The sequence below is a fragment of the Podarcis liolepis genome, assembly GCF_965112155.1.
Source record: "Podarcis liolepis genome assembly, chromosome: 11".
NCBI classification, from domain to species: domain Eukaryota; kingdom Metazoa; phylum Chordata; class Lepidosauria; order Squamata; family Lacertidae; genus Podarcis; species Podarcis liolepis.
Window position 1 is genome coordinate 12,347,548 of NC_139565.1, and position 23,377 is coordinate 12,370,924.

At 46.5% G+C, this 23,377-nt stretch overlaps 1 protein-coding gene and 1 long non-coding RNA gene across 2 annotated transcripts in view; both read left to right on the forward strand.

Moving 5' to 3' along the window:
- The window catches only part of LOC310688506, a 486,265-nt gene that overhangs the window by 164,850 nt on the left and 298,038 nt on the right, over positions 1-23,377 (forward strand). The gene's annotated exons all lie outside the window — the stretch shown is intronic.
- On the forward strand, positions 8,894-11,104 carry GADD45G (growth arrest and DNA damage inducible gamma). The gene is made up of 4 exons (XM_083466387.1): positions 8,894-9,174; positions 9,390-9,521; positions 9,702-9,915; positions 10,326-11,104. Exons 1-4 carry the CDS (start codon positions 9,122-9,124, stop codon positions 10,434-10,436), a joined length of 510 nt encoding a protein of 169 aa, XP_083322513.1. The 5' UTR covers positions 8,894-9,121; the 3' UTR covers positions 10,437-11,104.

Genomic DNA, 23,377 nt, shown 5'->3' on the forward strand with positions numbered 1-23,377 from the left:
AAACCGAGGTACCACTGTACAGTATATGGTGAAGCCAAACTTGGAACACTGTGCACAGTTCCATTCTCGGTGGCTGTGCACACACGATACATTTCAAGCACATGACTTCTCCCAAAGAGTCCTGGGAACTGAAGTTTGTGAAGGGTGCTGAGAATTGTGGGGGTAAACTAGAGTTCCCATGATTCTTTGGGGGGGGGACGACATCATGTGTTTTAAATATATTGTGTGTACACAGGCCACCTTTCAAAAAAGATATTGCTGGAAAAGGTCCAGAAATGAACAAGCAAAATGGCTCAGAAAAGGCTGAAATATTTAGTTTATATAATTTTTAGGTTTATAAAATGATGCCTGGTGTGAATAGCTCTTCTCTCTCTCTCTGAAATTGTCCAGTGAAGCAGAATAGTCGGAGATTCAGGACAGATGAGACACACTGCCTGGCTCGGGGGTCGCATAACTCCAATATTTCTCCAATGAAAATAGGGACGTTCTAAGGTAAAGTAGGACGTTCCAGGATCAAATCGGAAACTGGGATGGCTTCTGTAAATCCAGGTTTGTCCCTGGAAAATAGGGACACTTGGAGTGTCTGGTTCTGAGCTCCAGTTTACTCTTTGTCCAGCATAGGCAGCTGTTAGGAGTTGGCTTAAAATGGGCACCATGACATGTGCATTGGCCCTTGGGCTTCTGATGCTTTCTAATGTTTAGTCATGAACTCCTCCAAAGCAGTCACAGCACTGAGGATAACAGACAGCGAATTATGCCACATCCAGGAGTTCGGCTAAAGAGAGGACTCCGCCTTAGCTACAACTGCTAAATGAGGCAATGTGTTGGACTTCTCCCTCCCTCGACAGTTGGGAAATAAATAAAAATAAGGGTGGCGGCTCTGATTTGAAAGGCACACTTCGATTTTAGGCCGAGCAGCTGGCAGATTGCTCAGAGAGCGTGCGCTTTGTCTGACCTAAAGCAGATGACACAAAAGTGAGCTCGCAAAGGTCACCAAATTATGTTTGCTCAGTTGGGTCCATAAAAGTTCCATTAGTGAGTGTCTTCTGGAGATATGAGAGAGAGAGAGAGAGAGAGAGAGAGAGAGAGAGAGAGAGAGAGAGAGAGAGAGGCCATCTATAATCAGGCAGTGCCACACATCCCGCCAGCATCTGGGTTAAAAAAACACACAGAGAGAGTTCTTGTTTCATTATGACAGAATGCATATTGAAAAACCATGACCCATTAAAAAGACTATCCCAGCAGAAAAAAGTGATAATAATGCTGGATTACATCCCTAACCTATTAATCCACAGATCACTTAACTTTCAGGGGGTTTTCCCCAGCTGAAATAGGAAGTGTACATTCAAAACTATGTTCATGTAACATAGCTGAAGCCATGCAAAAGGGACCATCTGTTGAAAACAATTTGGATGCCTGCAGAAGTCCTAGAAATAATATATACCAATACAGCCGCACCTTGGTTCGCGAACGTCTTGTGAGTTGAACGTTTGGGCTCCTGAACGCTGCAAACTCGGAAGTGATTGTTCCAGTCTGCGAACGTTCTTTGGAACCCGAACATCCGACGGGGCTTCCGTGGCTTCCGATTGGCTGCAGGAGATTCCTTTCTGCAAGGTTAGTGCTCTCAGTTCCACCCCACCTGGTGAGCAGATCTTGCCTAGAACCCTAACAGTGCCCCTCTCTCAGAGCGTCATACACAAACACCCAACAGGAACCCCCATGATGGTCCCACAAGTGGGAGTGCCAGGACAGGGCACCCCTGATATGTGAGAAAGGGGAAGGAGGAGATCACAAAAACGACGAGATGAGGGTTAATTATCATTCTGTCCTCATCCTTCTGTTATAAATATTACTTGGACAAAGATCAGTAACAGTTCCTCCATTCTTTTCTTTTCTTTTTAAATAAATAAATCAAAGATTTTTTTAGCTCTGACAGGTTTAAAATTAGGAGCGAATGCTTTTAAGGAGGGCAAATGGGTCTAAACTGCTAATGGTTTAAAATGGATTCTGTTGCCCTTAAAAATCGCTAGCACACAGCTTGCCTCTACAGATGTGCCTTTTACAAAAGAAGAATGAGCAAAGGACAGAGGAGCTGCTACTCACAAGAGCAGCTGGAAATCTGCTTTACGAGGAGCCATAAAAAAGAAACTTGGAGGAACAGACTCTGGCCGTGTCCGTACAATAACTTTATTGCTGACCAATTCTGAATTGAAGTGGAATCCACCATCAGCTAATCTGTAGCGTCGACGCAGAAGAAAGAGCTGGCCCTACCATTAGGCAGCTGTCACGAGGGGGCAACGGATAGTGATCAAATGTATTAATATCATATTCTTACTGACCAAGAGTGGGAGTGGCACGTGTAGGATTTTGGGTGCCAAAGCAATCTGCTCTTGATTCTATGTATGTACAGCATTTGCAGCGGGATCTCAGAGCAGCAGAATGACCCTTCTAACAGATTTAGATTTAGATTTAGATAAATTTATTGTCATTGTCCGTATATACACAGTATACACAACAACGAAAATCAAACACCCACCCAAAGACCGGGTTCACATATACATTTGCACGTATCTCCGAACTCTCATCCTATTTAGACATAATCTATAAAACATAACATAATCCAGAATATAGCATGACCTATTAAAAACATAACATAACCTAAAACCTATCTCATTCCTTCCACTCCCTACTTTCTAAACCTTGCAACTGGCCCTGAGATCATTATTTAGTGCAATCAGAGCTCTTGGATAGAAACTATTCAGAAGGCGTGTGGTTCGTGTTTTCATTGTCCTATATCTTCTGCCCGAAGGCAATAGTTCAAAGAAGTTGTGAGCAGGGTGGGTGGGATCTCTCAGAATATTATGTGACTTCTTCAAGATGCGAGACGTGAAGATCTCATCCAGGGTTGGTAGTCGGAGCCCAATAACGTTCTGGGCAATTTTAATTGTTCGCTGTAAAGCTTTTTTATCTGTTTCAGAGCTGCTCCCATACCACGATAATATACTATAGGTTAGGACACTCTCGATGGTACTATGATAATAGGACAGGAGTAGGTGCTGGGATAGATTCAGTCCCCTGAGCATTCTCAGGAAATACAACCTCCCCTGCACCTTCCTCACAACCGTATTAACATTTGCAGTCCATGAGAGGTCCTCCGAGATATAAATGCCCAGGTATTTAAAACTACCAACCCTCTCCACTTCCTCGCCATTTATGTGCAATGGTAACAATACACTTTTCTTTCTCCTAAAGTCAATAATGAGTTCTTTGGTTTTTTTGGTGTTAAGCATAAGATTATTTTCTTTACACCCTGTACTTCTTTCCTATAAGCAGTCTCATCGTTCTCACTGATGAGCCCCACCACTGTTGTATCATCCGCAAATTTGATGATTGTGTTGGACTTATACAGTGGGGTGCAATCAAATGTGTACAGAGAATAGAGAAAGGGACTTAGCACGCATCCTTGAGGGGCTCCTGTGCTTAATACTAGAGTAGAAGAATAGTAAGGTCCCATTCTCACTGTCTGCGGCCTATCAGTCAGGAAATTCCTTACCCACAGACAGATCTTCTGATGTATACCCAAGTTGGTCATTTTAAGAAATAACCTGTCTGGCAGAATTGTATTGAAGGCAGAACTGTAGTCCACAAACAACAGCCTTGCGTAGGTTCCCTGTCGTTCTAGATGACTCAATACAGTATGGACAGCGATGGAAATAGCATCATCAGTAGATCTATTTCTTCTGTATGCAAACTGGAACGGGTCTAAAGTGGATGGAAGACTAGCCTTAATATAATCTAGCACCAATCTCTCAAAACATTTCATAACAACAGATGTTAAGGCTATTGGTCTATAATCATTGAGAGATACCACCACTGACTGCTTGGGGACTGGCACTATAATCGATGTCTTCAGGCAGGTAGGGACATAACCCTGCAACAGGGATAGGTTGAAAATGTCCGTAAATACGCCGGCTAATTCTGCAGCACAGTCCCTAATAGCCCGTCCCATGATTCCATCCGGTCCAGCTGCCTTCCTGATGTTAATGCTCCGAAAGGCACGTTGTACGTCACAGGTCTGTAATAAAAGTGGTTGTCTATCAGTAGTAGTTTCTGATAATGTGCTGGTGGCCAATGCTGTAGTGACGGTAGTTCCAGTTCCCTCCTCAAAGCGGCTAAAAAATTGATTCAGTTGATCAGCCAGGTGCGCACTGCTCAGCCAGGTGCGCACTGCTACAGCCAGGTAACAGACAGCCTTCCGTGGTCTCTAGGCATGCTCAGGCCCCAGTGGACATGCCCCGTATGCCTTGGAAAACTGGGAATAACAGGTGGGCTTTCCCAGAGGGTGGCGTGGTGCTGTGCACCAGCGGGCACAATCCAGCACTGCCACCAGTGTACACGCAACCATTCTGCCCTCCCCATCACCTTGCCCCTCCCACAGTGGCGTAGCATGGGGGGTGCAGGGGGGCCGGGTGCACCGGGCGCAACATCTGGGGGTTAGGGGGCGCAAATCCACGGGTTAGGGGGCGCAAATTACTTGCCTTGCCCCGGGTGCTGACAACCCATGCTACGCCACTGCCCTCCCAGAAAGCAAGAGCAACTTATTAAGTTCTCTTTTTTGGGGGGGGGAGGTTCTTCCTCTGAGGACATCTTCTCACAGCTTTTGTTTTGTTTTGTACTTTTGCAAACGTTGGGGTCCCCCCCCAAAATCCTTATGATCACAGAATCATAGAGTTGGAAGGGATCATCTATTCTAGTCTAACCCCCTGCAATGCAGGAATATACAGCTGTCCCATACAGGGATCAAACCTGCAACCTTGGCGTTATCAGCACCACACTCTAACCAGTTGAGCTATCCAGGCTTCCTGCTTGGCAGGTGCATTTGGCTGCATAGGCACAAACACGCAGATTGCCAAGATCATGCCGATATTTTTTCCTTAACACCCTTCTCCGAAATGTCTGAGGGCAATGTGCAAAAAGGCCAAGATGAAAATCAATTCATGCAATGCAGAAATGCAAGCTGGTTCTTGGCTAGATGTGCCAAAGATGTCGGAAGTTGTTGTTGCTTAGTCGTTTAGTCGTGTCTGACTCTTCGTGACCCCATGGACCAGAGCACGCCAGGCCCTCCTGCCTTCCGCTGCTTCCCGCAGTTTGCTCAAGCTCATGCTGGTAGCTTTAAGAACACTGTCCATCCATCTCATCCTCTGTCGTCCCCTTCTCCTTCTGCCCTCCATCTTTCCCAACATCAGGGTCTTTTCCAGGGAGTCTTCTCTTCTCATGAGGTGGTCAAAGTATTGGAGCCTCAGCTTCAGGATCTGTCCTTCCAGTGAGCACTCAGGGCTGATTTCCTCCAGAATGGATAGTTTTGATCTTCTTGCAGTCCATGGGACTCTCAAGAGTCTCCTCCAGCACCATAATTCGAAAGCATCAATTCTTTGGCGACCAGCCTTCTTTATGGTCCAGCTCTCACTTCCATACATCACTACTGGGAAAACCATAGCTTTAACTGTAGGGACCTTTGTTGGCAAGGTGATGTCTCTGTTTTTTAAGATGCTGTCTAGGTTTGTCATTGCTTTTCTCCCAAGAAGCAGGCGTCTTTTAATTTCGTGGCTGCTGTCACCATCTGCAGTGATCATGGAGCCCAAGAAAGTAAAATCTCTCACTGCCTCCATTTCTTCCGCTTCTATCTGCCAGGAGGTGATGGGCCCAGTGGCCATAATCTTCGTTTTTTTGATGTCGGAAGTAGCCAATTCCATATCAGCAGTTTTCTACAATCAGCCCCAAAAGAGTTCCTGAACTGCTCCAATCTGTTCGAATCACGCCAGGGTCACCAGCTCCAAGATCGAACAAGATCTTCCCTCCGCAACTGAGTCACTTTAAGGAAGATACACGTCCTTATCTTACTCCTACATGAAAATGGGAGAAATGTGGTTTTTTTTTCAATTCCGAGGGAAAATTCCAAAGTCGACTGATATGAACCTGTTAATGACGAAGCCTGGCATATGGATGTTTGCCCACAGCCTACAAGCTCCTTGAAAATGTAATGCACTTCCTTTTGTGGCACAGTGCCAGTGGGGTGCTGAGAGCTTTCTATTCTGTTAAGAGTTAAGGGATGGAAGATATGCAGAGTTCCATGCCTACGTCATTTTCAGATTTATATCAGCTGCTGTGCATGCCACATGATTCAGATGGATGATCAAATCTTCCAGCATGAAGCTGGATCGGGTGAGCTAACTTCTGTTTCAACATGTGGTTCAATCGTGTGTAGTAAAGTGCTTCTGGGTCTGTTTACTTTCTGGTGCCATAGGGTAAAATAATGTAAACAAGGCATCCAGGTATTGCAAGTGTGTTGACGGCAGAAGGGCTTTTTATGCCTGAGATTTTCTGCAGAAAGTGAGGAATAGATGGCGGCATTTTGATGACAACAACGTCGTGTGGACATTGCAAAAGAAGGGGGAAAGCTCGTATGCGTGTGGAAGCAGCTGGCTCACAAGAAAACTGGAACATGCGCTTCAACCTTTCTCCCATGAAAATAGGGATGCGGGTGGTGCTGTGGGTTAAACCACAGAGCCTAGGACTTGCCGATAAGAAGGTCGGCGGTTCAAATCCCCGCGTTGGGGTGAGCTCCTGTTGCTCAGTCCTAGCTCCTGCCAACATAGCAGTTTGAAAGCACGTCAAAGTGCGAGTAGATAAATAGGTACTGCTCCGGCGGGAAGGTAAACGGCGTTTCCGTGCGCTGCTGTGGTTCGCCAGAAGCGGCTTAGTCATGCTGGCCACATGACCCGGAAGCTGCACGCTGGCTCCCTTAGTCAATAAAGCGAGATGAGCGCTGCAACCCCAGAGTCGGTCACGACTGGACCTAATGGCCAGGGGTCCCTTTACCTTTTTATTCCACAATGATGATTTTACTATGTATACCCCACACATCTTACTGGGTTGCCCCAGCCACTCTGGGCAGCTTCCAACATATATAAAAACATAATAAAACATTAAACATTAAAAAACCCACTTCCCTATACAGGGCTGCTTTCAGATGGTTCAGGGGTTGGATAACTCCATACCCTCCAACATTTCTCCAGTGAAAATAGGGACGTCCTAAGGAAAAGCGGGGCATTCCGGGATCACATCAGAAACGGACTTTTCTAAATCAGGGGAAAAGAGGGACACTTGGAAGGTCTGCTGAAAGCACCAAGAAGCCACAAGGTGGCGCACACCCAAGTACCATCGGGCTCCTTTCAAAGAGTAAAATATGCAAGCAGCAGCTGCCTCTGTATGCCAGGACAAGCCGGCTTCAGGCTTCCAGAGACAGGGGAGAGAATTTGCAAAGGGATTAGCGCGCAACACATGCCCTTTCTTTGGCTTGCAAGCATGTTCTGCAAGGCCCCACCGCTCCCCACTTAGAAATCTTGGGTCTTCCCGCACGGCAGTGTATACCCGTAAGGATGCTCGTCAGCATCCAGTAGGTAGCGCTCCTCCTCCAGAATTACGCATGGGGGGGGGGGAGAGAAACACCACGAGGATTCTAGGATGCCCGAATTTTAAAGCTGAAGAAAATAAACACCAGGTCGTGATACGCGCGGTTGACTGGAAAGGGGAATTATGAGCAAATGCAACGCACAGTCTGCGTGCCCAAGGGGGGAAAGTGGCGCAAGTCAGAAGGAGCTGGGCGCTGCTGGTCATTTGAACCTCCCAGGCAGGAGCAAGCACAAACCTGATGACTCCGGATTGGCCTGGCCAAGCTGGCCACATGCCTAGGCCGCCGGGGCAGTGTCCCGCAATGTAGCGAAGCGTCTCGGAAGGGTTAAAACAAAGGAAGAATGGGGGCCCCTTTGGAGAAAAGGAGACGATCGCGTGCTCCGAAAGCCTCCAAATTCAATTGCACACTGGAAGCGTGCGCCAGTGGAGACATTCATCAGCAGAACAGATTGGGCGACACAAGAGAGCCAGGCCATTGTGTGTGCCACCCCCACCCCAGCCCACCCCCCTCTTCGCCGCCGCCTTCGGCCAAAAGCAAATCCGCGCCCCAGTGGCAGGTGGACAGTGCAGCAATGGGGAGAAAGCGCCGATTGTGTGCGCTCCAAACTGCCACACGCCAGACCTCGCCTATTGTGCGCCTCTCCATAGAAATGCAAACGAGCAGCGTGTGCCATCCACAATCTGCTCCGCGCAGCAGCTGATGAGGCAGGCGCAGGACGGGCCCCCCCCTCGCCCGGGTGAACTTTGCAGGACCCCTGCTTTGTGCCTTGTTTGCTGGCAGCCCGGCACGCTTGGGGAGGGGGGGGGTCCGCTCTGCAGAAATGAAATGAAAATAATAAGGCCAAAGTCCTTTCAAGCAGATAGCGCGGCAGTCGTGAGCTGCAAAAGTAGAAACTCAGGGGGAGCGATTCCTAGAAACCACATTGGGGGTGCATTTTCAGTAAAATGATTTTGTCGAGGCCTTTATTTTTTGCGCACAAGTGGAGTTGCTGCGTTGCTTAAGCTCTCTTTGTTCCAACAGTTTGCAAAAAGCTATATATATATATGTATATGCACCCCTCCAAAAAAGATGCGCATCTGAAGCAACATCCCCCCCAACCCCCTTTTAAAAGATCAAGCATGCCGGCTCTGCAGTCTGCCTAGTAACATCACAACAAAAGCAGCAGTGGCAGATTTGAAGCATTGTAATCCCCCTCTCGCCCCTCGCCCCGTCCCCCTCCACCCCACGGCTACGGTCTCCCTCTTTCTCTCTCTCTCCCCCCCCCCGTCTCCCACGTGGCCTCCTGGCACGAGCCGGCTTCTCCCCAGCGCCTGCTTAGCATAACAATACACCCCTAGCCTGGCCAATCAGCGCCGCCGAGATTCCAGCAGCTGCCGGCACAGAAGCTCCGCAGCGTATAAATAGGGCGCGCGGCGCTCCTGGCAGCTCACACTTCGCTGGGGACTTTAAGAGTGAGCACAGATCGGAGAGCTTCGGTGCTTAGCTGTCTATATTTTCCGATCGCTTTTCTTTTTTTCCGGGAGAGATCTTTCAGCCGCCGAGCAGAACCTTTTCCTTTGTGTGGATACTTTTTGGGTGCCTGGTTTTTGCTGTTGTTGAAACATTTCTTGTTTTGGGCTTGCCGCTTTTTGCCTGTCTCGGACCATTATGACTTTGGAGGAAATTCACGGGCAGGAGACGATGCCGGAAACTAGCGACAGGTAACTATCCGCCGGGCAGAGGCTCCGCCCGGGATGGGGAAGATGGGGTGGTGGTGATGGTGGTGGTGGTTGAGGTGGCTTATGATGGAAGGGTCTCGCGCGGAGGGAGGCGGGCGCGCGGGTTGGGTACCGCGGATGGATGGAGGGCTGGGAATGCAAGCCAGGAAAGGTTTCCCCGCGACTGACGACACTTGCCCTCTTCTTGTCGTTTGCAGTAGCTCTAGCAGCGCCGTCACCGGCAACCGGATGCAGAAGGCCGGCAAAGCTTTGCAGGAGCTGCTGGTCTCGTCGCAGCGCCGCGGCTGCCTCACCGCGGGCGTCTACGAATCCGCAAAACTGATGAATGTGTAAGTATCTGGGCATTTGCACCGCGCCTGTTGTTTTGCATGCCTTGCGCAACACCAGGAAAAGGGAGGGAATCCGGGCGGGAAGAAGAGAGTGCAGAAAGTGCACAGCTCTTCGCTTTATTTTTTTGCAAGAATCTCCGCTTTTAAAGTGGCTAATCGCAAGCCTCCCTCTCTCTGCAGTGATCCTGACACGGTCGCTTTCTGTGTGCTGGCCGCGGACGAGGAAGACGAGGGCGACATCGCCCTGCAGATCCATTTCACTCTCATCCAAGCCTTTTGCTGCGAGAACGACATTGACATTGTGCGCGTGAACGACATCCAGAAGCTGGCCGCGATTGTGGGCGCCAGCGAGGAGGCCGGGGAGCCCCGAGACCTGCACTGCATCCTCATCACGGTGAGTTTTCAGCGCCATGTAAGGGGCAAGCCCCACTTTTATTCTGTGCAATGCCATAGCATGCCATGCCTGTCTTTAACGCTTGGGCATCGGGCAGGATTTTCTCCTGTGAATCTCTTTGAGGCAGCGCATTGGATAGCAAAATAGTGCCAGAGCAACCTTAGGCCAGCAAATAGCTGCCACTGACCTGATTTAAGTGCTTCTGCCGGTGGCCCATTCCCAAGGAAGCACATCTCATAAAGTGTGTTTCATTGGTACCTCAGGAAATAGTAGCTGTAGTTGTTGCAGTTTCGGACATATATATATATAGCCTGCCTTATTGTCCATAGCAGTGAGCAGATTGAGTTTCCTGCTGTATTGTGTTTTGGACTGTGATATTCACTCATGTATCTTTGTTCTCTTTATTGCAGAATCCCAATGAGGATGCTTGGAAAGACCCAGCCTTAGACAAGCTGAACTTGTTTTGCGAAGAGAGTCGAAATGTCAACGACTGGGTGCCCAACATCACCCTGCCCGAGTGATGGTGACGGTGTTGACGTAGCCGGTGCACAGGAGAGGTTGAAACCTTTTTGTTGCATTATATCACCTTGGAGCTGCACATCTGGGCAACCCAGCGAGTGGCTGATTCTGGAGATTAGCCCGGTCAACAGCTTGGATTAAGTCGCTCAGACACAGCACGTGGTGGATTCTTGTGGGGAGAAAAAAAAGAGAGAAGCAAAGGCGAGTGGATTGTACCAGCAGTGAGTCTCTCCGCTATGCTGCAGCGCTGGAGAAGCTGGCATATCTGTGGAGCTGAAGAAGTACTGCAGTTTTTATTTTAGGAGCAGAAGAAAAGAGAGTGGGGGGAAAAAAACTGTGGCAGGCTTCCAGGTCAGGTGGAATGTTCATGTTAGAAAGCCAGAGTGAAAGTTGAAAACTGGACATAGGTGAAAGGGCAGGAATGGACAAGGTATGGACAAGAAACTGCTGGCGGGGGTCATCCAGCCCCTTCCCCAAGAGACTGGACTCTTAAAAGACATTGGTACGATTGCATTTCTGCAAAGATTTTGATGCAGATTGAGCTACCGGAGGAGGTCTTTTGGACTATATTCTGCATTGATAACCAATCTTGCAATAATTCTTTTAAACTGAAATTCATGCTGCTATTGAAATTCTTAACACATTTGTAATAAATTTTTTTGATAACCAACTTTCTTGTGGTGGTGGTCTTGCTTGCCAGCTGGTGGGGGAAGAATCCAAAACAACAGTCAGTGGAGTAAAATATATAAATGGGCTGTAAACAGAATGTGGAGAGGGCTGTTGAAGTCATCTTAAAGGTATTGCAGGGGAGCAATGCTTGGGTCACAATCTTAACACACAGTTACGTTCACTTAAAGTGGACTTAAGCACAGTTGCCTGGGATTTTTACAGTTGTGTGTGGCTTTATCTACAACATGTGCCTGCAAAGGCACTTAACGGTTGATGTGTATGCTATAGAAATCATCACACTTCCCTGGGCTTGCCTTTCTGTGGTTTACGCAAGTTTTCATCAAAAAGATGCATATGGTTTAGCTTGAGCAGGTAATAATAAAAATTTACTGGTCGAAACTACAATGTGAGTGGCCCACAGATCTCTTATCAGCTGAAAATATCTGAGCCACTGATGCTGGCTGGACAAAAGGGTATATGACTTCTATTTGAAATGACTTGACCTCTCACCCAACCCATGGCAACAGCTGTTTATCGCAACAGCTTGCAAGACTGAAGAGCTGCATGTTTAATAAGCTCTGTTCTGGGCAATGGTCTTTTGTCATGCACTTAAAAAGACACAGCACATGTTCCTAGGCAGCTGATCATTTAAAAGCTGAAATAATAAAAACCACAAAAATAGTTGTACAGTTTCAGATGCTTAGCATTGTTATCAAAGCTACTTGCCTCTAACATTCAGCTGCTATGAATAAAAGTTTTGGGAGAAACTATGTACATATTTCACAAGCCACTGTTACATTTTGTTCAGTCACTTTCTACCCTGTACAAGTCTAGATTTTTTTTCTTTTTAAGATCCAGACTTTTCAGCCTCAAACCCCAGACACAATTGCATTGGAAATATGCAGATGGAGTGCCAATAGCTTGCATCTGCCTCAAGCTGTCGGCTTCTTGTCTGTCTGCCATATGCTGGAACAAAAGAAGCTGTCATTTCAGTTTCCCAATTGTCTACATGCACTATTTCAATGAATAAAACAGTGGGGTTTTTTCCCCTCTCTGAAGGAAGGGGGGAAATGTTGCTAAAAGTAGTCTGTGTGGTCACTTGGATTTCTGGCAAAAAAAGTAGTCAGTTTGCATTTCACCTTGGTTTTGAATCGGATAGCCGCATTTGTCTGCAGTAATTCATTTGTTTTAAAGTCTTGCTGCAGAAGGAAAAGAACAGCCAAGTGTCAGCATTAAGAATATTGTCGAAGGCATAAGTGGCATTAGAGGCCTGTAAGGGAACTGGTAGCACACACGTTGCCTTTTTAGTTCCACACCCAGTCCAGCACGAGAACACTGTGATACAGGCATCTGAGACATTATGATATCACTTGCTGCCCATGCCTTTGTTTAGTGCTCAGAGCTGAAAGGCTGGTTGCATTTGGGAACAAAGATAATTTGCTGCCCAGCCAATGGAATTTGAAACATTCTGTTTCTAAGCGTGGTCATGTGAATGACATTCCATAGTTCCTCTTGGTATTTGCTTTAACTGTATAAGGTATGGCAGAGGAAGGAGGCACTGACCATGCGAAACCTTTCAGTGTTGCTGTTGACACAACAAGAGTTGGCTACGGCCTCATCATACACACAACAACTTATAGGCAAAAGTTGGTTGTGTAAACGCATTCTGCTGTACTTGCTACTGAAGCTATGCCATACGAACGATGTGTGATGGCAACAGGAGTTATTTACATCAGTGAAATAACTTTGCTGTAATGAAATCTCTGTTGATAATTGACACAAGTGCTCAAGCTACGTCGCAATCAACTATTACTGAATCACGTTTTCTGTGTAGAGCTTTCATACCCTCCAACATTTCTCCAATGAAAATAGGGACGTCCTAAGGAAAAGTGGGACATTCCAGGATCAAATCAGAAACCGGGACGGCTTCTCTAAATCTGGGATGTCCCTGGAAAATAGGAACTTTTGGAGGGTCTGAGCTTTGTGTCAACGGCTACACAGTGGTACCTCGGGTTACATACGCTTCAGGTTACATACGCTTCAGGTTACATACGCTTCAGGTTATAGACTCCGCTAACCCAGAAATAGTGCTTCAGGTTAAGAACTTTGCTTCAGGATGAGAACAGAAATTGTGCTCTGGCGGCGCAGCGACAGCAGGAGGCCCCATTAGCTAAAGTGGTGCTTCAGGTTAAGTACAGTTTCAGGTTAAGAACAGACCTCTGGAACGACGTAACCTGAGGAACCACTGTATTCGAAAATGACAGAGGTTGAGGCTTGAAATCATTTGAAAGCCTTTTCTGCTAAGTACCAGGTATTTCCTGGGCTTATGGTTCATTTTGGAATAAACATGCTTAAGATTGCATTCGATTCATTAATTTAGGCCATGCATTAAGTGTTAGATTTTTAATCTAAAGAAATGGAGAGTATTCTGTGCAAAGAAGTCCTCTTTGCATTTTCAAGCAATGTGCAGAGCTCTCTTTCTCAGGAACCTTGCACGTTTCACCTGATCAGTTCTTCAGCCAAGGACCACACGAAAACAAGGCAGTATTCCGGGCTATCCTAGAATAACTTTGCTGCAAAGCATGGGCTATAAGCTATGACCTCGAATAACTTAATAAACGGTTGAGCCGATAAGATGGAAACAAGTCCTTAAAACAAAGCAGGCATATTGTATTATAATCAGAGAACTAACTTGCCCACTTTGTCCAAATTGTTGTGTACACAAGTTATAGTTGTCAAGAGAAAAGTTACACTTCATTCTTCTAAGCAGGAAAGCAAAACAACATTCCAGGCACTATTTGCCCCGAAGTGACATTGTTTCAGACACACTGCAAGATGCCCTGTAAAAAAGGTCAGAGAATGAAGCAAGATCAGACCAATGTTTTATTTTATTTTTTTACAGGCATTTCACTCCAAATTTTACTTGCACTCTAATCCTACGACACACTTGCTTGTTCAGAATTCCAGATAATGGTATGAAGGTGCTTTCTGTAGTGCTATCTCTGAAGCTCATCAGATCTCTTACCCTGGGTCCTCTCTAGAAAAAATGCCCCAAACCGAATGTGTCAGTTGTAATAGTGACAATCTCTGCAGATGATCTGTGTTGGGGTGTCATTTTGATTTGGGGATGGTGGCTATTGCTTTTGTAACTTTAAATCCCTAAATGGCCTTGGCCCAGTATACCTGAAGGAGCATCTCCACCCCCATTGTTCAGCCTGGAAACTGAGGCAGCGGCGTAGCGTGGGTTGTCAGCATCCGGGGCAAGGCAAGTAATTTGCTCCCCCTAACCCGGGGCAAGGCAAGTAATTTGCTCCCCCTAACCCGGGGCAAGGCAAGTAATTTGCGCCCCCTAACCTGGGGCAAGGCAAGTAATTTGCGCCCCCTAACCCCTAACCTGCCGCCGCTGCCAGCTTCTTCTTGCTGCTGCCTGGTCTGGTCTGGTGTGGTTCTCTCCCGCGCTCAGCGCTGCGCTGGGCAGCTGCTGCACTGTCCCTCCCCCAGATAGTCCCTCGCTCTCTCTCCGCACCGCACGCCTGGCACCCACCCCCTCCACAGTGGGCGGCGACCCAGCGGCTCGGATCGGATTCGCAGAGCCAGCACTGCAGTGAGAGAGAGTGAGTGAGCCAGGTAGGGGCAGAGAGCTGCGAGTGCGAGCGCCCCCCCCAGATGTTGCGCCCGGTGCGGCCGGCCCGCCCTGCACCCCCCACGCTACGCCACTGAACGGAGGTCCAGTGCCAACAGTCTTCTGGCGGTTTCCTCACTGCGAGAAGTGAGGAAACAGGGAACCAGGCAGAGGGCCTTCTTGGTAGTGGCACCCGCCCTGTGGAACTCCCTCCCATCAGTTGTCAAGGAAAGAAACAAGTACAGTCATACCTCGGGTTACAGACGCTTCAGGTTGCTTTTTTTGGGTTACAGACCGCCGAAACCCGGAAGTACCGGAATGAGTTACTTCCGGGTTTCGGCAGTCATGCATGCGCAGAAGCGCCGAATCGCAACCCATGTGTGCGCAGACGCGCTGCTGCAGGTTGCAAATGCTGTGGGTTGCGAACGTGCATCCTGCACGGATCACGTTTGCAACCCGAACGTCCACTGTATCTGACTTTTAGAAGACATCTGAAGGCAGCCCTGTTTAGGGAAGTTTTTAATGTTTGATGTTTTATTGTGTTTTTAATATTCTGTTGAGAGTCGCCCAGAGTGGCTGGGGAGGCCCGGCCAGATGAGTGGGGTATAAGTAAATAATAATAATAATAATAATAATAATAATAATTTCAACTGAATGTCTATGCCATGCTGGCTTTCACACTCACATACTACAGCAGGCTTCCTCAACCTTGGCCCTCCAGATGTTTTGAGACTGCAATTCCCATCATCCCTGACCACTGGTCCTGCTAGCTAGGGATCATGGGAGTTGTAGGCCAAAAACCTCTGGAGGGCTGAGGTTGAGGAAGCCTGTACTATATAGCCTACCTTTGAATGTATTTGTGACTCTTGCTGGAATCCACTCCAATGCTTGCAGATGACCTTTCAGATTAGCATTTAGTAGTTGGGGAAATATGGTTTGCTATCCAACTGGGAAAGGCAAAATCCAGTTAATACTTAATACATAACTACACCAGCCTGTAGTACGTTACATGACAAACCCACCCCCCTGCCCAAATAATGATGGCAATGTAGCTTGAGTTTCACAGGACAGGGTGCAAGACTAACTGCATTCCTGTAGCTTAAGCAGATCCATAGGAGAGGGATTTAATTTTTAGTTAGCCTATGCATGCTAGAGGGTGGGCTCATACAGTCTTCAGCTGCACATATTTGGGAAATGTTCTAGGAGGCAGGCACAATTCCAATAACAAGTTCGGAATGGTGATGGTATGGCAAAGCTAATGTAGGCACCCTTTTTGGGTCATGGCAACTGGTCCTTCAGAGCCACTGGTATCTCTTGGAAATGAAACGCCACACCCAGGTTCCACCTGTGTTTACTATGTCCTCCCTTCCAACTAGGCTGTGATGAGCCATTCTTTCTGCATAGGACAGAACATTAACAAGGTGAACAATGCTCCCCAAATATTAGGTCATGGTTCTTTCACCATGCTATTGCAAAGTTATTCTGAAGGAGACTAATTTTAAATGGGGGGTGGATTTGGCATCCAACCCCCTGTTAAAAGACACGGGGCCCAACACTGCATTGTGACTTTTGGGACCCATTTTCAGCCATACAACACTACTGAGCAGATACGTGTAAAAGCTGCGTGCATTTCACACACACACACACACACACACACACACACACACACACTCTTTTATTAAATTTTCTGTTTTACAATTTAGAATTTTCATTTAAACAACCTTAAAGTATCAATGACTTCCCTTCCTCTCTTTCCATGTTTCATTTTGCATAACACAAATCCCTGCATATTTTACATAGAGTAAACCAATCAGTATTCCATTAGTACATCCATCAAAACTTATTTACACTGTTGAATTTATCTTAATGCTGCCAACATTTTCAAGTGTACACAATTCCCACCATATATTCAATAAACGTTTTCCAGTCTTCTCTAAATGTATGTTCTTCTTGTTCTCTTATTCTATATGCTAAGTTCGCAAGCTGCGCATATTCCATCAGTTTAAGTTGCCATTCTTCTTTAGATGGGACTTTGCTCGTTTTCCATTTTTGGGCTAACAAAACACAGGCTGCAGTAGTGGTATACATAAATAGCCTTTTTTTGACACCTGGAAGTTTCCATCTGAATTATCCCCAACAGTATGGATTTCTTAACCACTTGAATGATGGCCAGTGCTTGCCTGTGTTAGGATGCTGGAAGTTCTACCATGTTCTGAGCTGTGCTTGGTTTCCAAGGAGACCATTGCAGGGAATAGACTTCTTCTGTGCCTAGGAATTTTCAGGCATTCCGACTCCAGTGCAGCTCTAGTTGTGTGCAAACAAAAGGGCTGGGCCTGAATGTGTGTGCAGAGGCAACTTGGAATGTACACAGACTGCAAATTCACCCTGGTCTGCGTTTGAATGCATGTGAATGGGCATTCGGTTTGGGTGTGCTGTTCCCATTCCAGCATCTGATATAATCAAGTAATCCTGTTTACTCATATGCATATCCTATTCTAGATAAGGGCAACTTTCTGCATAGCAGGAGTCCTCATTTTGTGGAGCTAGATGCCATAGTCCAGAGCATAGCTGTCAAGTTTTTTAAAGGGAAATTCCCTCATTCTGAATAGGATTCCTCGCAAGAAAAGGGAAAAGTTGACAGCTATGGACTCAGCAAACTTTTTCAGCAGGGGGCTGGTCCACTGTCCCTCAGGCCTTGTGGGGGGCCGGACTATATATTGAAGGGGAAAAAAGAACAAATTCCTATTCCCCACAAATAACCCAGAGATGCATTTTCAATAAAAGGACACATTCTACTCATGTAAGAACACACTGATTCCTGGACCGTCCATGGGCCGGACTTAGAAGGCGATTGGGCCAGATCCGGCCCCCTGGGCCTTAGTTTGCCTACCCATGCCATAGACTGTTTATGAACATTCAGTCTTTGCACCAGTGTGAAAGTCTACACATGGTGGGCTAGAGACTCAAGGTTGCACCTCTTCAGGTAGCTGTCACAAATGTGATCTTAGCCAGGTGCACATCCATATGTCCCCCAAAGGGGTAGAATAAAATAGGGCATATGTGCGCATAGTTGTAGCCCCCTGCTCTCATTTGGCATGTAAGTAAAGGTAAAAGGTAAAGGATCCCTGGATGGTTAAGTCCAGTCAAAGGTGACTATGGCGTTGTGGCACTCATCTTCCTTTCAGGCCGAGGGAGCCAGCGTTTCTCCACAGACAGCTTTCCAGGTCATGTGGCGCAACGGAACACTGTGACGGAAACCAGAGCGCACAGAAACGCCGTTTACTTTCCCGCCACAGTGGTACCCATTTATCTACTTGCACTGGTGTGCTTTCGAACTGCTAGGTTGGCAGGAGCTGGGACAGAGCAACGGGAGCTCACCCCATTGCGGGGATTTGAACCGCCAACCTTCTGATCGGCAAGCCCAAGAGGCTCAGTGGTTTAGACCACAGCGCCACCCACGTCCCATTTGGCCATAGCTGTCAACTTTTCCCTTTTCTTGCAAGGAATCCTATTCGGAATAAGGGAATTTCCCTTAAAAAAGGGGAAAAGTTGACAGCTATACATTTGGCATGTATATATATATATATATATATATATATATATATATATGCACATGCACACAAGTCCCATGTTTGATCCTAAGATGTGCATGTTCAGGCAAAGTCCCTTTGTTCCACTTGGATGTATGCTAGAGGGCTATGGTCAGGCGGATGAAAGAAACCAGGCTAGGTTCACTAAGTTCATGGCTCCCCGGCTCTCAAATCCCCTGGTCATCAAATGTCAGGAGCAGAAGTGCAGTCAGATTACATACTGTCTCAGGTTCAGAATATATAATATTACTGGGAGCCTGTCTAATGACCTATATAATCAGGAATGAGATGGGTCTGGATAGTATCTATGCATTGTACTCTGCATGGATGCATTCATACAAAGGTCAACAGCCTGTGTACAAATGGGGTCCTAAATCCAGTGAATCTGTTAAAGTAGCTGTGACAAAACCCCACAAGAACCAGTCTAAAGGAGGCTTGAGCAATAAATTCATTTTATTCTTTGAGGTGTAATCAAATGTGCCAGTGATTCATTTCACTTTTCATATTTTCAAGATCAAGGCCTCGGGCGTCTGTTGATGGAAAGATGGGATATAAATAATTGTGTTATATAATATAAATAAATACATGGAAATAATTTACGGACAGAAGCATTAATGGGTTGATAACCCCTAACACACGCCAATCTGCAAAGGGACTCATTTCATTTATCTTCAGTACAATCCAGGAAAGGAGATCAAAGGCCTACCCAGTGTGCCTCATAGCTAAATTAAGCTCTGAGTCTCTCTCCTAAATACAAATACGCACTCACTTTCTCTCTGGGAACATGTCGTTTCAGCTTTGCGATTATCCAGTATTGGTGAACTGATTCATTCAGCACTGAAGATACCATTGGCTCTGAAAGCCAAACACAAGGCTTCTGTTCCAGGACCATATCCGATAGCTCAGCTGGTTAGAGCATGGTGCTGATAACGCCAAGGTTGCAGGTTTGATCCCCGGATGGGACAGCTGCATATTCCTCCATTGCAAGGGGGCTGGACTAGATGACGCTCAGGGTCCCTTCCAACTCCACAATTCTTTGATTCCATTATCATATTAATCTGCAGGGACATGAAGGATCTATTTTCTGATTACTCGCAGAATATACTGAACTAGCGTGTCAAGGATGCTAACATGCTGGTTTTCTATGAGCAGAGTTAAAATGGCCATTATTATTATTATTATCGGGACCATGCAAGGATTTGAACATTCACCTGCTGTCAAATGGCGCAAATGCTTCAAGTGAGGCTGCTGTAGCGTGTGGTTCGCCTTTCATTGTTGAGTTTCCATAGCAGGTTTATTGGTGGTTGTTCAATCCGGTAAACAGCAAAAGTATGCTGTGGCGAGGAATCACAAGCTCCTCCCACAGGCATGTGCTTTTCCTTTATCCACCCACATACCTTGCATGCTTTTGGATTGTAAAAGAATGACACACTCACCGGAGAATCATGTCTCTTTGAAAAACTGCTTTCATGTGTGTGCAATACACTCCCCCTGTCCCACAAAGGAGATCGGGTGTGCACAGCAGGCAAAAACTCTGATAAAATCTATTGCTTATACTATTCACTTTCTCCCCACATTTTTAAAGACAATCAGTTTAAGGAGGAATTCTTTGTCCCCTGCAGATTATTCTGGTATTTAGCATAACAACACCTGCCTTTCCAGACAGGTGCTGCTAGCCTTAAGAGGTATGTTGAGCCCAAAAGCCATGTGCTTGCCATACTAAGGATAGTAGTAGGTCTTTACCAGCAAAATGCATTTTTTAACCCTTAAGATACTAGCCTGGCCAGTTCTATGTACAATTCCCCTTGTTGGGCATGGCAATTCTCCACCTTAGACTCCGCCCTTTGCACGAGCATCATCCATCAGTCATGTTCCTGTCCCATGCAATTGCAATTCTCTGCTGCTAGTGAGCCCTGTATCCCTGATCTTGCATTCCAGCTCCCCTGGCCTGTATACCTGACAGCCATCTTGGCAATTTCTGACGTTGGTCTAAATCGTGTGCATGTGCACACACTTGCTATCTAGATCTGAATCCTGACCTGGTTTTCTTTTATGCTGGATATTTCTGATGACGGGACGCAGGTGGCACTGTGGGTTAAACCACAGAGCCTAGGACTTGTCGATCAGAAGGTCGGCGGTTCGAATCCCCGCAACAGGGTGAGCTCCCATTTCTCGGTCCCAGCTCCTGCCAACCTAGCAGTTTGAAAGCACAGCAATGTGCAAGTAGATAAACAGGTACTGCTCTGGCGGGAAGGTAAACGGCATTTCGGTGCGCTGCTCTGGTTCGCCAGAAGTGGCTTAGTCATGCTGGCCACATGACCTGGAAGCTGTACGCCGGCTCCCTAGGCCAATAAAGCGAGATGAGTGCCACAAACCCAGAGTCGTTTACGACTGGACCTAATGGTCAGGGGTCCCTTTACCTTATCTCTGATGATGCTCTCATCTGTTCTCGGAAGCTGCTCTTCCGTGGTTCACCAGGACCCTCTGAATGGTGAGGTTTGTCTCCTCCAGCCTTCAACCAGCATGGCCAATGAATGATAAAAGCTATATGTCAAAACAGGTTGAGGAAGGCTGGTTGAGGGATGCCCCCTATATAAAAAAAATTGGTGGATGTTACAGGCTTCTAAACAAGGTGGTACTTTCTGTCTCCTCTGGTGCAATAACAGAACAGGGGATCACCATACCCCTCCAACTGGTTTGGGATTCTTCTCTTTCTCCAGAAGTTCTTTCCCCTTCTCACTGAACGGAGACCCAAATAGTGTGTTCTCTAGTTCAGCTGTCCCCAAATCAGCTTCCCAGTTTTCCTCTTGTCTGTATATTCCTAAATCTAATCACTAATCACTGTCTTTCAAACTAAGCTCAGAGACTTCCTTCTCTGGCTACAGATATTTTCCTCAGACTGGATTTTACACACGCTGCTCAGGAATTATATCCTAGCCAGAATAGCTCAGTTGGTAGAACAGGACTCTTAATTTCAAGGTCATGGGTTTGAACCTCATGTTGGGCAAACGATTCCTCCATTAGGGAGAGGTCTAAATCTGACAAGTTTTGGAGATGAAGTTTTGGAGGGTTTAATTAGGCACCTTTAGGCAAAAATGTTCCTTTTTAACGAGGCCTTTGGTTGATATGATATACTTCCTATGCCCTTTTAAACTGTGTGTGTGTGTGTGTGTGTGTGTGTGTGGTGCCATTGGGTTGCTGTTTTTATTTTTATTAGGTATTTTATGGTTTTATATCTTGATTTTATTCTGTGAACTGCCCTGAGACCCTCGGGTATAGGGCGGTATAATAATAATAATAATAATAATAATAATAATAATAATAATAATAATAATAATAGAGACTGTATTACTGTAAAACCACCATCAGCCCCCAAAGTTGCCAGGGTTGGGGCCCCTTTCCACCCCTGAAATATATTGCAGAATTGATGTTCCAGTACAGTAGCCTTCCTCAAGCTGCTGCAGCAGCATCCTGAACATTTATTTATATTTTGAAGGAAGTCCCACTGAATTCTCCCAGACCCACAACACTCCCGGCTTTTTAGATCAGTTCTATCAATCAGGGACAAAATCTACCCCACACAACTGTGTTCAGAAGGATGTATGCCTTTGGCAGTGAGGAAACTGGGATTCCCAATGGAAACACAACCTCGGTTGCCCTCATACAGGGAGTTCCGTATGTTCTCTGCCCTTCACATTGTCTTTTGCAAAGTTGCACATTATTTCAAACTTCTAAAAACAACAGCAGCAAATAATAACAACCACGTCTGCATGACTTGTACTAAACAATTAAATTATAGGTGCATGTTATAGGGTAGTACAGACTGTTCTCTTCGGAATTAAAAATCAGTCTCCTAAATTCACTCCATAGTTTTTTAACCGTATAAAACCCCCAGGTTGGCTTGCTTGGCTTTAAAACACATAGTGCCTTGTTTCATACGAAAAGGAGAGAGACTTTACCAGAGATTTTGATCCCCAAGGCATCCATGTATTATGGTGGCCACACTTTCAGGGCTCACACTATGTATCAAGACTCAGTGATATGTAATGTAATCTCTCTTCATTAGATTTTTTGACATTAACATATTATATTTATGCAAATGGGACTCAGGACAATGTACATTGTTCTCCCTGCCACCCACAACAACTCTATGAGGTAAAGTAGGCTGAGAAATAGTAACAGGCCCAGTGCTACCCTGAGAGCTTCATAACCATGTGGGGATTCAAACTGCACTCTCACTAGTTAAAATCCAACCCTTTGCACTAGGATTTCAAATGTTGAGACTCCAGCTCCCATCATCCCTGACCACTGGTCTTGGGAGCCACAGGCAGTGGCGTATCGTGGGTTGCCAGTGCTCAGGGCCGTGCGGAAGGGTGGGTGGATGAGAGGGAAATGGGAGGAGTACGCGTGTGCTTTCAACTGCCTCACCCAGAAGATTACAGCCACAGAGATAAGAAGAGTTGTTCCGTTGTCTGGAGAAGTCACTTTCTGTTTCACAAAGAGGAGCCGTTTTCAATGGATACCAGTGAGGCTGCTGTATTGAGGCAGCTCCAGGTATTGCGATTTTACGCCCCCTAACAATTTGCACCCGGGGCAACAGCCCCTGTGGTTCCCCCCGTGCTATGCCACCGGCCACAGTTTTCCTATTCCTGGACTGCATCATGGTGGCTGTCACTCACTTGATGACTCCTCCTTGAACCTATTGATGTACTGCAACTTTGCAACTTTGGATATTGTTACGAATTGGTGTGGGCAGGCTGTATTCCTGAGCCGCCTTCTAATTCCTGGATCCAGCATGGATTCAATTCATGGAATAGCCAGGCTAGCTTCCCAGTGAGGTGATGGTCCTGGGTCATCAAAGGAAGTGTTTCTGTGCCAGATGACAAATGGCTAGGCCCCTCTCCTTTGACTCACTGATAGTTAGAAAGGCAAAGGCAGAGTGGAGAGTTGAGATATGTGAGCAAGAAGCTAGAAGCTGCAGGCTGGGAAGCCACAGAGGCAGAAACACGCCTGATTTCTGTTGGAAACCAAGGCAGCGGCTATGGGAGAAGCAGGGCCCAGT

Excerpts from the sequence above, each read along its gene's own strand:
- GADD45G (XM_083466387.1), top strand. The coding sequence starts at position 9,122 with ATGACTTTGGAGGAAATTCACGGGCAGGAGACGATGCCGGAAACTAGC. Across the intron at positions 9,175-9,389 it reads ATGCCGGAAACTAGCGACAG|TAGCTCTAGCAGCGCCGTCA; the intron begins GTAACTATCCGC and ends TGTCGTTTGCAG. Across the intron at positions 9,522-9,701 it reads TCCGCAAAACTGATGAATGT|TGATCCTGACACGGTCGCTT; the intron begins GTAAGTATCTGG and ends CTCTCTCTGCAG.